This window comes from Hydra vulgaris, chromosome 06 (genome assembly GCF_038396675.1).
Source record: "Hydra vulgaris chromosome 06, alternate assembly HydraT2T_AEP".
NCBI lineage: Eukaryota > Metazoa > Cnidaria > Hydrozoa > Anthoathecata > Hydridae > Hydra > Hydra vulgaris.
Window position 1 is genome coordinate 1,835,001 of NC_088925.1, and position 12,500 is coordinate 1,847,500.

General features: G+C 25.7%; 2 protein-coding genes across 2 annotated transcripts in view; both read right to left on the reverse strand.

Moving 5' to 3' along the window:
• LOC100202898 (leucine-rich repeat-containing protein 47) overlaps positions 1 to 10,210 on the reverse strand; it is an 18,161-nt gene extending 7,951 nt beyond the window's left edge. Inside the window, exons 1-3 of the mRNA XM_065798938.1 lie at positions 9,223 to 10,210; positions 8,885 to 9,120; positions 1 to 37 (exon numbers count right to left, since the gene is read on the reverse strand). The exon at positions 1 to 37 is cut by the window's left edge and continues 66 nt beyond it. Coding sequence (XP_065655010.1) covers positions 1 to 37; positions 8,885 to 9,120; positions 9,223 to 10,209 — 1,260 coding nt within the window. The 5' untranslated portion in view covers position 10,210. The remainder of the gene's footprint in view (positions 38 to 8,884; positions 9,121 to 9,222) is intronic.
• Positions 10,211 to 10,568: 358 nt separating this feature from the next.
• LOC101234870 (proteasome activator complex subunit 4A) overlaps positions 10,569 to 12,500 on the reverse strand; it is a 75,757-nt gene continuing 73,825 nt past the window's right edge. The window contains exon 33 of the mRNA XM_065798937.1: positions 10,569 to 10,942. Within this exon, the coding sequence (XP_065655009.1) occupies positions 10,808 to 10,942 (135 nt within the window). The 3' untranslated portion in view covers positions 10,569 to 10,807. The remainder of the gene's footprint in view (positions 10,943 to 12,500) is intronic.

The following is a 12,500-nucleotide window of genomic DNA, read 5'->3' on the forward strand; positions in this document are numbered from 1 at the left end:
AGCAAATTGATTTTTACCATCAACCAAATCAATATATCTAAATTAACCAGTATACCACATTACCAAACAATCACAAAAAATCACACAAAAACAGCTACATTACAAAATGTAAAAAAATATTATTAATTTAAAATATTCATAATATAAATATAAATTGACTTGTTAAACTATTTCATAGAAATTACTAAAATGAGTAATAGTAAATCCTAATTTTTTTTAATGAATTATTTTAGAATTATTTTTTATTAGGTTTTTTAATATATGATTTTTGTTAATATATATATATATATATTTTTTTTATTTAATATTATATATACATATACATATATATATATATACATATATATATATATATATATATATATATATATATATATATATATATATATATATATATATATATATATATATATATATATATATATATATACAGGGTGTAAACTAGCCCTGTGGGGCCCCGTCAAATAAAATATTCGCAAATGCTCATAAAACTAAAATTTTCAATTTAAAGGAGAAAAAATCCTATTCTCCAAATAAAGTTTGCCAATTTAAAGTTTAATAATAATTCTAAAAACTATTGAAAATTAATTATTATTAAAAACTAATAGAAAATAACAAGAAATTCAAATTTAGTGTGTAAAACTTGAAATAAAATTGCCGTTATTGGTATAACTACACAATTGCATAACTGCAAAAATATCTCTTGAAAAGCTTTTGGAGAATTAGGATTTTTCAAGCGATTTTAGGGATTTTCTTGGCAACTTGATTCTAAAATTAATTTTCTCAAAATTTGCCAACAATTTTTTGAAATGCGTTCTAACAACAGAAAATATTATTAAAAAAAACTTGTTTAACAACAACAAATGTAAATTTTCTACAAGTTTCGCCCTTTTTGGCTGAAAAGTTAAATAAATATTTTATGATTATAACAAACTGGTACTAGAAATTTATTTAACGAGGAAAATAGATTTTTTTACTGCACTGGTTGCCTATGTTTAAAACATAAACTAAATACATATATTAAAACATAATTTAAATATGTTTATTAACAAAAAAATTTTTTATTACAACAAACTGGTGCTAGAAATTTAAAAAACAAGAAAACTAGATTCACTGCTTGCTTGAATTTAAAATGCAAAAGCAAATTTAAATGTTTGAATGAACCATAGTCATAATAACATTTTATGACAATGAATGAAAAAACAATTATTGGTATATTTTGTTGCCACTATAGCGTGCAATCGCTTGCGATCAATATTCTTTTGTAATTATATGATATTTGTATCAATATTCTTTTGTAATTATATGACATTTGCGGTAGTGGTGTAGTGGTAGAGTGCTTGCTTCATAAGCGAGAGGTTCCGAGTTCAATCCCCACCATGTCCCTGGTAGTACCGCATTCAACTTGTTTCTCTGCGCAGCAGCCTTGTTTGTCAAGGTTTTTATTTTGGAGTTATAGAGTTGAGAGAGCGTTATAACCACAATTAAGTAGCCTTCTTGTCTGTAATGGCCTTTTAGGCTTTGGGAAGATGAATTACAAAAAAAAAAAAAAAAATTGTCGTTGTTTTTGCTGAGACTTTGTAATTGCAACTTTATTTTGCTATGCAATTTATGTATAAAGAAAATTAATATTAATTATAAAATTGAACTCGCAATAAATGTGAAATATGAAATTTATAAGCTTGAGTTTACTATTTTAAAAAAATTATATTTTTATTTTTTAATTTTTAAAGCATTTCTTTTGATGACACAATTTATTACATGATGGTGTAAGGGTTCATCCATAAAGGATATCAAGCAGAATTTAAATAATTATTAGAAGTAGAAGATCATTGGCTCATTTCCACAGAGGTTTTTATTGAAAATAAATTGCTACATTACTTTAAAAATCCCCCTTTAATGCTTACCAGTGAAAAAAATATATTTGTTCAAAAGAATACTCTTAACATAAAAGCGGCAATGATATATTATTCTTAATAATAATTAATTAATATACACTGTATATTATTCTTAATAGGTATATTTTTCTTAATAATAATTAATTAATATACACTGATTATTTTATCATATAAAAATATACTATTCTTAATAATAATTAATATACACTGATTATTTTATAATATAAAAATATATAATTCTTAATATATATTTGGAAATCAGAGCTTTATTTGTCGTGTTGTTTTGAAACCACATTTAGTTTTGTGTTGATTTCATATTCATCTTCAATAAGAGTTACGACTTTGTTTTATTTTTGGTGCTGTCCGATCAATATATGCAGCGCTGAAGCTGAGTAGAAGAAAAAAGAATAAAAGAAAAGGACCCCATGCATTCCTGGTACACATTTTATTCTCAGGGGAGGGGGGAATAATTGGGAAATATTTTGACAAATTTCCAATTTTGTCAAAACATTGTATCAAATTTGTTCCTGGTCAACACAAACACACACATACACACACACATATTAGGGTGCTTCCAACGCCCTCATGTCAAAGAAATGCTTTGTCCCTAGTCCCAAAATGTTTCATTGTATCCTCAATGTAAGGTTGCCAAATTTTTTCAAGATTAGAATTGATTTAGGAGGTCCACCACAAATCTGAACTTTTATCGATTGTAACAAAATTTGACATGCTTGAAAGAACAAAAAAAATAATATCTAATATTATCAATTTTTTTTTAATAAATAATAAATAAAAATATAATTATTAATTAATGTAGATATAATAAAATGCAAAAATAGTGTTTACAATATATTCAAATAATTATAATATTTTTCACATTATAACATAACACTTTTTGACCTTATATAATATTTTAAAAAAATCTTGTGCCAGTTCATTAGCTACCATCTTGCATTTTAGATTGTCATTTACTAGACTGTTTCTGAAATTTTTAATATATAGCAAACTCTCTGAAAATATGCAAAACTTCATTTGGTTGGTGGACCACCTAGATAATGTTCAAATTTTCTAAAATTGAACCAGAAATGATGCTTTGGTAAATGAAAAAGAAATAAAGTCGGGACAAACAATTTTGACAAATTTTTCAAAATGTTGGGGCAATGGATGCACCATAAAAAATATATACATATATATATATATATATATTTATATATATATATATATATATATATATATATATATATATATATATATATATATATATATATATATATATATATATATATATATATATATATATATATGCATATATAATATACACACATGTATATCAGGGTGTCCTAAAAAACAACATTTTTAACAATAATCTGCTCCCACCCCCTACATGTGTTCTATCTAATCCAAAAACACTAGGTTTAAAATTTTTTTGAATAAAAAATATTTTAAGGGGTCCCTCAAGACCCTCGAATATTTTGTGGGTCCCCAATACTTTCAAAAAAAAAAGTTAAACAAAAATATATCAACCTGATACTCAAATGAAGCAAAACTATATAAATTTCAAAAATAATGATCATTTAGAAAAAAATTGAACTTATTTATATCATAAAAAAACAAAAAATGCATTTTTTTAATTTTTTGTTAAAAAACGTAATTTTTTATGTAATAACACCAAAATTAACAATTTTTATCGAAATGAGTATTATTTTTGAAATTTTTTTATTTGAGTACTAGGTTGACATATTTTTAAAAACTTTTTTTTTGAAAATATTAGGGACCCATTGAATATTCAAGGGTCTTGAGTGACCCCTTAAAATACTTTTTATTCAAAAAAATTTTAAACTTAGTGTTTTTGTATTAGATAGAACACAATTAGGGGGTGGGAGCAGATTATTTTCAAAAATATTGTTATTTGAGACACCCTAATATATATGTGTGTGTATATATATATATATATATATATTTTTTTTATGGTGCATCCAAAAATTTTAAACCTAGTGTTTTTGTATTAGATAGAACTTATTTAGGAGGTGGGGGCAGATTATTTTCGAAAATGTTGGTTTCGGGACACCCTAATATATATATATATATTTATATATATATATATATATATATATATATATATATATATATATATATATATATATATATATATATATATATATAAATATATAAATAAAGAGTTTGATTATTTGAAAAAATACAACTTTGTGATGCAACTTAAAGTTTCATGCCCTTCGGCAATCATCAGCCATATTAAGAAAATTATATGGTTTTAATCACAAACTTTCATATCACCCTAATTTAAATTTTCCTCATACCAAAAACCGTAAACGCAACATCATATGGTTCAACCCTCCTTCCAGCAAAAATGCTAGCACTAATATAGGAAAAAGCTTTTTAACCTTAATCAACAAACACTTCCTAATAAATCACAGACTCCACAAAATTTTTAACAGAAACACGATAAAAATAAGTTATAGCTGTATGCCGAGTATGAAGTCTTTTTTAAACGCACACAATCAACAAATTCTGAACAACAACAAAGTTCCACCTAAAACCAACTGCAATTGCCCTTATAAAAATACCTGCCCTTTATCAAACTAATGTTTAACAAAAAACATTATATACCAAGCCAATATAAGTTCCAATAATCCTACTAACACTCCTGTCAACAAATCCTACATCGGTATAAGTTAAACACCATTCAAAATTAGATATGCCAACCATATAAAAATCATTTAACATTCTAAAATACAAAAACAACACCGAATTATCAAAAAAATTTTGGAAATTAAAAGATGCCAACTTAAGCCCAGTTGTTAAATGAAAAATAATTAGGCAATGCAATGCTTACAACCCAACCACAAAGTCCTGCAAACTATGCACAAACAAAAAATATGAAATTCTATTTTCCAAAAATAAAAATTTGCTAAACAAAAAAAGTGAAATGCTATCCAAGTGCAGGCATCAAAACAAATTTCTTCTGGCGCTATTCAACACAGGTAATTGATCAATTTTCTAATTAATTAAATATTGTTTGTTTTGATGTCAGAACTCATTCCATTGCTTTGTTATGTTTTTTCTGTCAATTTCTGTTTTTTGTATTTTTTTAACGCTTCTTTCTTAATTTCAAGACTAAAATATGGCTGATGATTGCCAAAGGGCATGAAATTTTAAGTTGCATCACAAAGTTTTAGTTTTTCAAATAATCAAACTCTTTATATATTAATACTGATCTATTTTGTAAACAATTTACCTAATATTGATCACTCTCAAACGAACAAGAGTCTTTGTATCATAACTTGGTACAATAAAACAACATATATATATATATATATTTTTTTTTTTATATATATATATATATATTATTTATATATATATATTATATATATATATTATATATATATATATTATATATATATATATATTATATATATATATATATATATATATATATATATATATATATATATATATATATATATATATATATATATATATATATATAAGTATTAAAACATCATATACTGTATCATACTATTTCTTTTTTTACATGATATTTTGGCTCATATAGTAAGAGCCATTATCAAACTAATAAAAAAGGGTTTCATTAGTTTGATAATGGCTCTCACTATATGCTGTAGTGGTGTAGTGGTAGAGCTATCGCTTCATAAGCGAGTGGTTCCGAGTTTGATCCCGACCACATCCCTGGTAGTACCGCGCTCAACTTGTTTCTCCGCGCAGCAGCCTTGTTTGTCAAAGTTCGTGTTTCAGAGTTATAGAGTTGAGAGAGGGTTATAACCACAATTAAGTAGCCTCCTCATCTGTAGTGGTCTTCTGGGCCTTGGGGAGGTGAATTAACAAAAAAAAAAAAAAAAAAAAAAAAAATAAAAGAAAGAAATAGTATGATACCATATATGATGTTTTAATACTTATAATATTATTACACATACTATTAAAGATGTCGATTAAATTTTATTTATATATATATATATATAAGTAAAATTTATAATATTATTCTTTATATATATATATATATATATATATATATATATATATATATATATATATATATATATATATATATATATATATATATATATATACATATATATAAAGAATAATTTTCCAAATATATATAAGTATAAACATAATAATGCATTTACAGTAGGGCAACCTGTTGAACCTTTGACCATTTAGTTACTACCCTGTTGGCCTACTATTATTGTTTTAAAAAAACATGAAGTGTCATTTGAAATAATAGTGCATGACAATTCTTTTTAATGTAAAAGATCATATTTGGGATGGATCATATTGATCCACGTGAAATTATAAGTTTTGGCTCTTAAAATACTTGTGCCAATCTTATTTTGATTTTAGAATAGTCATAAATTGTTGTCTGATTCATCTACGACATTATAAACATTACCCAACATTTTTTTTTGTTATGGAAAAGTTTGGATAATTATTTTTTACTGTAAATGGGGATTAAGACAATATTTGTTAAAGAAACCCATCTTGTGTACCTTTGACCAGACTAGCATGTTGTACCTTTGACCTGGAAATAATGTTTCCTCAGTTATTTGCAAACTTTAAGAGGCCAAATTTGAGAAATTTATTATCAAGTTTATCAGGCGGCTGTGCTTTATTGCTCTTGAATGCAAAATTGTTTCTAGTATTATGGAAATGAAGTAATTCCATTGAATTTTAATGCAATTCACTATTTATTCCTAGACCTCTACTACATTTGAAATAATCAAATTGTTAATTTTGTTAGTTGGACAGCTGTATCAATGTCATAAATAAGCTCATTTTATTACTTAATTTCTGCACAGCTCTCAACACACACAACACAGGGAATAAAAAAGCATAAAAATACTTAATTCTGTTAATAAATTTTAGTTTTAAAATGCCAAGGATCAAGGTTAGTGTTTTTTGCAAAAAGATTTCTGAAACAGATATGCTTAGCACAGTAAATTTTGTGTTTGAACAAAAAAAGAGTTCAAGTGAAGCTGCATGACATTGCAACATTAAAAAATCAACTTTGATATATCAGTTAGAGCAGTTTACAAAATCTAGAAGCTGTGAATATTTATACAAAATTAAAAAATATTCTCAACAAAAGAATTAATTTTGGTAAACCAATTGGCATTAAGCATTATGAACTTACATTAAAGCAGATCATATCATTTGCATATGAGTATGCTGTAGCAAATCATAAAAAAACTTAAATTTTATGGATGAAAAATAAATGTGCAGTTGTATAATGGCTGCAAGTATTTTCTTAAAAAATATAATAATAAGTTATATCTATCTAAACCAAGTCTTGGTAAATCTTCTGCATTCAATAAAGAAACTGTATGAATTGAATAAAAATTACAAAAACAATTTAGAATGTTATAAATATTTATTTGTTTAAATACAAATAGGGAGCATGATTGAAGAAATTATTACTGATATTGACTTTTTAGCTCCAAATATTACTGTTAGGTCAACAACAAATACTGAAATTTGCATTTCTAATAATAGTATTGATGTTAAAACTGCTCCTACCAGTTTACCATCAACATTGTCTATTGTTTTAGGGGAAATGGCTTCTGCGAGTTTACCATCAATATCATTCATTGTTTCAACTGAAGTAATATGACCTCACCACATAGCCAAGTTAAGAAAAACAACTACTACAAAAACGCCTAAAGGAAAATCACGTATTTTAACTGAGACACCTGAAATTAAAGTTATTCTAGATTCAAAATCTAATAACCAACAATGTAAAAAGTCCTCTTCAAGATAAAAAAAAAAATTTGCAAAACAGATTATTTTTTGTCTAAATTCTTTTTAGTTTAGATGATGAAATTTCTGATGAAATTGATCTTTGAGTAAATATACTTGATAATGAAAGTTAAATTGTTTCTGGAAATTTTTGTCAAGTTGGCCCGAAAAAACTCAAGACTTTATCTAGAAGAAGTTGTAAAAATTGTTGGTATAGTTTACAAAATTAAGTATTATAAGATATCAGGAGACTTTGATAACAAAATTATAAAAGATGATGACAAGATATTATTATGAAATTTCCACCACCAAGTATGGTTCGTCTAAACGTCAGCATCTTATGTTTACTGCTGATCTGACCTCTTGTTATTAATTAATATATTATACTTTTATTTTGTATATTTTGTTGTCATCATTAAAATATTTCCTCTAAAAAGCATTATGGTCATATGTAAATGAATATAGACCACCAGCTAGTTATAGAAATATAGTTTTTCTCTTTTCTCATCTAAAATGATTAAAATAACTATATATATTAGAAAACATATTTTGTACAATTAAATCGCATTTAAAGTTTTGGACTTAAACCCATATCATTCTATGTAAGTAGCATCTAACTAAAGAAAATATGTAATTATATCAAAATGGCAAAATGTGGCAAAATAGTAAGAATAACTGGTTTCATTTAAAAAATTAGTGATGCTATAAGTAATACTAAGTATCGAAACTTCGATACACACGTCTTTGCAAGATTGTAAGGATTGAATTTTCAGATTTTTTTTAGACAATTAAGATTGCTTAAAAATAGTTTTTTTTTATTGACATGAGGTAGGCCAGAAGTTTCTTTATAATATATAAGAAACTAAAATATTATAAAAGGTCCAAAGATTGCATGATTTTTTAATAATGTCATTATTAAATTTTGTTCAAAAGAACAACATTTCATTGGTCAAAGATTCAACATACATGTTGCACCTTTGATCAATTTGACTTTTTTAAAACACAGAAAAAAGATACTTCTTGGTCAATTGAGAAAAAAGTCTTATATATAATTTATATAATTAATAATTCTTAAGTTTAAATGGTTCAAATTTATTCAATAGACTATGCAAAAAATACTTGATCCAAAAAGTGGTCACAACAGGTTCCCTACCTTATTAAATAAAAACGTAATTGAATCAATATGCAAACATTAAAAAGAAAACAAGACAAACCTGTAAAGTCCAGTTTTAGGCTGTCGTTTTTTTTTTAACTTAAGATCATCTCGTTCTGTCTTTAGACGATCAATAAGTGCAGTTGATGAGACCTTTTTAGTTTGACCCAATGGTATAATTTCCAAACTATTAGGAGAAACACCTTCATAAGTCAAAGGAAATTTCAGCGAAACTGCATTATGTGTTGCTATGGTAGCTTTTGTTCGCATATCGCATTCATTCTCATGAAGTTTTGTCTAAGAGACAAAAAAAAATTTAAACAACTACCATAAAGACGTATTAAAAAAACAAACAAATATAAAAAAATGTTTAAACAAATTAAACGTTTAAAAACTTACCTGAAGCGTTATAAATTTTTTAAACACACTTAAATCCCTTAGATCTAAGTTTCTTACAATGACACAACAAATATATGATCTGACATCTTTGACATTTGCTTTTGAAATAATTTGTTTTGAATCTTTTGATTGCATTATATAAATTTTCTTTTCATTATCATCATCTTGAATACTGTCATCAACTTTCTTTTTTAATTTTCCTTTTTTCCCCTTTTGAGCATTTGTATTTGTATGTTGTGCAATATACTCCAAAATTGACTTGGTATTGCACTGGGTAGTCATCTTGCGAAGACGATTATCTTTTAATGGATTATCTTTTATATTTAGATCTTTCATTTTACGACACAGAGACAAATCAACAGCTATCTCTTTTAGAAGATTTTCTGAAAGATCTAAAACTTTTAAAGCAGTCATTAATGTTAATGACTGAGGAACTATAGAGATTTCATTTTTTGCAGCATACAACTCTGAAAGATTTGAAAGCATTTCAAGTCCTGAAGGCAACTCACTCAAGTTATTATGATCAATAAAGAGTATACCCAACGCTGGAAGGGAACCAAAATTTGGTAAGCTTTGTAAATGATTGTTACCTAAATTAAATGTATGAAGATGGGGTAACTCTAATGACATGGGAAGCGTTGTTATTTTGTTAAATGATAAATCAAGGAACTTTATTTTCTTTAATTGATTTAGATTTTCTGGAATTTCAATAATTTCATTTCTATGAAGAGCTAGATTTAATAAATTATCTAGAAGTGAAATTTTATCCGGAAGAATTGCAAGGCATGTGTTTGATATTTCTAAATAGTTCAAGGTGTGTATTCTAAATAAACTTTCAGGAAGTGGCGCAGTTTTTAATCTCTGTGAAACTGAATCACCATTTAAATGCAGCTCATGTTTATTTTCAGCAATAGCAGTTTCAATTTCTTCCCAGGATGCCATTATTTTATAAGCTGAAAATTTATAAATTGTAATCATCATCATCATCATCATCATCATCATCATCATCATCATCATCATCATCATCATCATCATCATCATCATCATCATCATCATCATCATCATCATCATCATCATCATCATCATCATCATCATCATCATCATCATCATCATCATCATCGTCATCATCATAAACCAATCAATATTAAAGAGATTAAAAGAAAAAAGTCAAGAGATAATCAAGAGATAGAAAGTCATACTAACATAAAATTATTTAAAACTTTTTCACTCTATTTTTTATAAATAACTTTTTTTATGCACAACTTTTAAACTTTTTTTTCAAATCTTTAGTCAGTCAGAGTGAACAAAATATTGTTTAAAAAAATATATATATATAACACAATAACTTATGAGTGTAATTTTTTTTTATGAACTATAGACTTAATAAATACAGATCATAGTAATAATATACAAAAAATAATTTAAAGGTCTATAGTAATTCTAGATATAATACTTCGATTAAAATAATATTAAAAAACAAAAAATAGAAAAACTTTTAGCATTTTAGCTTAAAGTAATTATTAATTACCTAATTGGATATGTAAAAAGTTTAAAATAAAGAATAACTAAATGTTAAAAAAGTTATCTATGCATAATAGCTTGGTGATGCAAGTAAGTCATTCATTTGAGTTAGTTGATCTTCTGTAAACTTTTGTCTATGAATATGCCAACTATCGTGATGGGTTCGACGGAATTCTGACAATGTCTTTTTAACAGTAGCCTAAAAAATTTAACAAAAGCTTTAAGTTAAGCATCATATTTAATTAACGTATTATTACAGCACCATGTAACAAGTTGTCATTTGTGCTTTGTTCTTGGGTTTTTGAGCTTTTTTATGGCGTGTTTTGCCAAAAACAAACAGAAAATACTTTTTTGAGTGGCACAATAATATTTTGAAATTTGTGCCTTTTTAGAAAATTTTTAATTGAACATTCAGAATATTCTCAAATTGTCCAAAAAAGTGTTTTTGAAATTAAAATTTTGGATTTTAAATACTTTTATAGATGCTTATAATCTTGCCCTGCTTTCAGGTCTAGCCTAGGGGAGGGTGTATATGAAGCTTCTTGACTTGCCTTGCATTATCCAATAGTTTTACTTTCATCCATCAGCTTTTGCCTAAGGCATGAGTTTTGAGTAAGACTGTTGTGTATTTTTATTATTATTTTTATTGAAGGTTTTCCGGTTTAGCATTATCTTGGTTACTCTCTAAAGAACATCTACAACTGCATTACCTGTATTATCTGGTGGTCTGTTTGTATTATTAGACTTAAATTATGAATGTTTTGCTTTTGCTTAGTGCAAAAGCCATATAGTCTTAGAAAGTCCAGAAAGTCTTTTCTAAAATATTCTAGAACTTTCAAGAACTTTCTAAAATATGAGACAGCTGAATTTAGATTTCCTCATAAAGAGCAAAATAGAAATTGTTGCTTTTTTTTTTTTTAAATAATTTTTTTTAATTTATATACATTTTTGAACTTAAAAATTTTCTACTTTTGTCATTAGGATATAGGATAATGTGTCTTTATAAATGCAAAGTGCAAAAGAAATACAAACTGAATGCTTGATTATTTTAGTTTAACTTTTTTTGTAAAAAAATATAAACACAACTAAAGACATTTTCTCAAATGAAAGTACTTTTTTTAAGAAACTTAAAACAATAATGTTGTGAATAATGACCTATAAATAAAAAGCTTTTAGCAAAGAAACTTGTGAGCAGCAAGAAGCTTAAAACAACAATAACACTATGTAAAGCAATTTTTCAAAACTCAAAGTGTTATATTTTATCTATAATACATATATATATATATATATATATATATATATATATATATATATATATATATATATATATCTTTGCAAATTTATAACTATATCTTGTTGTCCCCAAATTTGCGAGACGGCAAACTTTGTGGCTCTTTTTCCTTCCCTCTACCATTGAAAAATACCACATTTAACTAATTATTTAAATTTGAAGGTAGTAAATTCAGATGTCGGTTTGCATATACTGACTAGGCATATACTTACATATCAGTTCAACAATTATTACCCTAGTTCACCTATTATTCTTTATAGTTCTTCTTCTTCCCACGACTCCATGTTTTCCTGATTGCACTCTTTAATGTTATTTATGATTAAATTGACACAATTTTATTGAAATTTAATGCTTATCTGGATTTAAGCCATTATTAAAAAAATTTTTTTTTTTGGGTCAAACACTCCTCATTTCAGTTTTTCTTTTTTTTAAACCAATGTTTCAACCCTCTTTTAACTCTTTAACT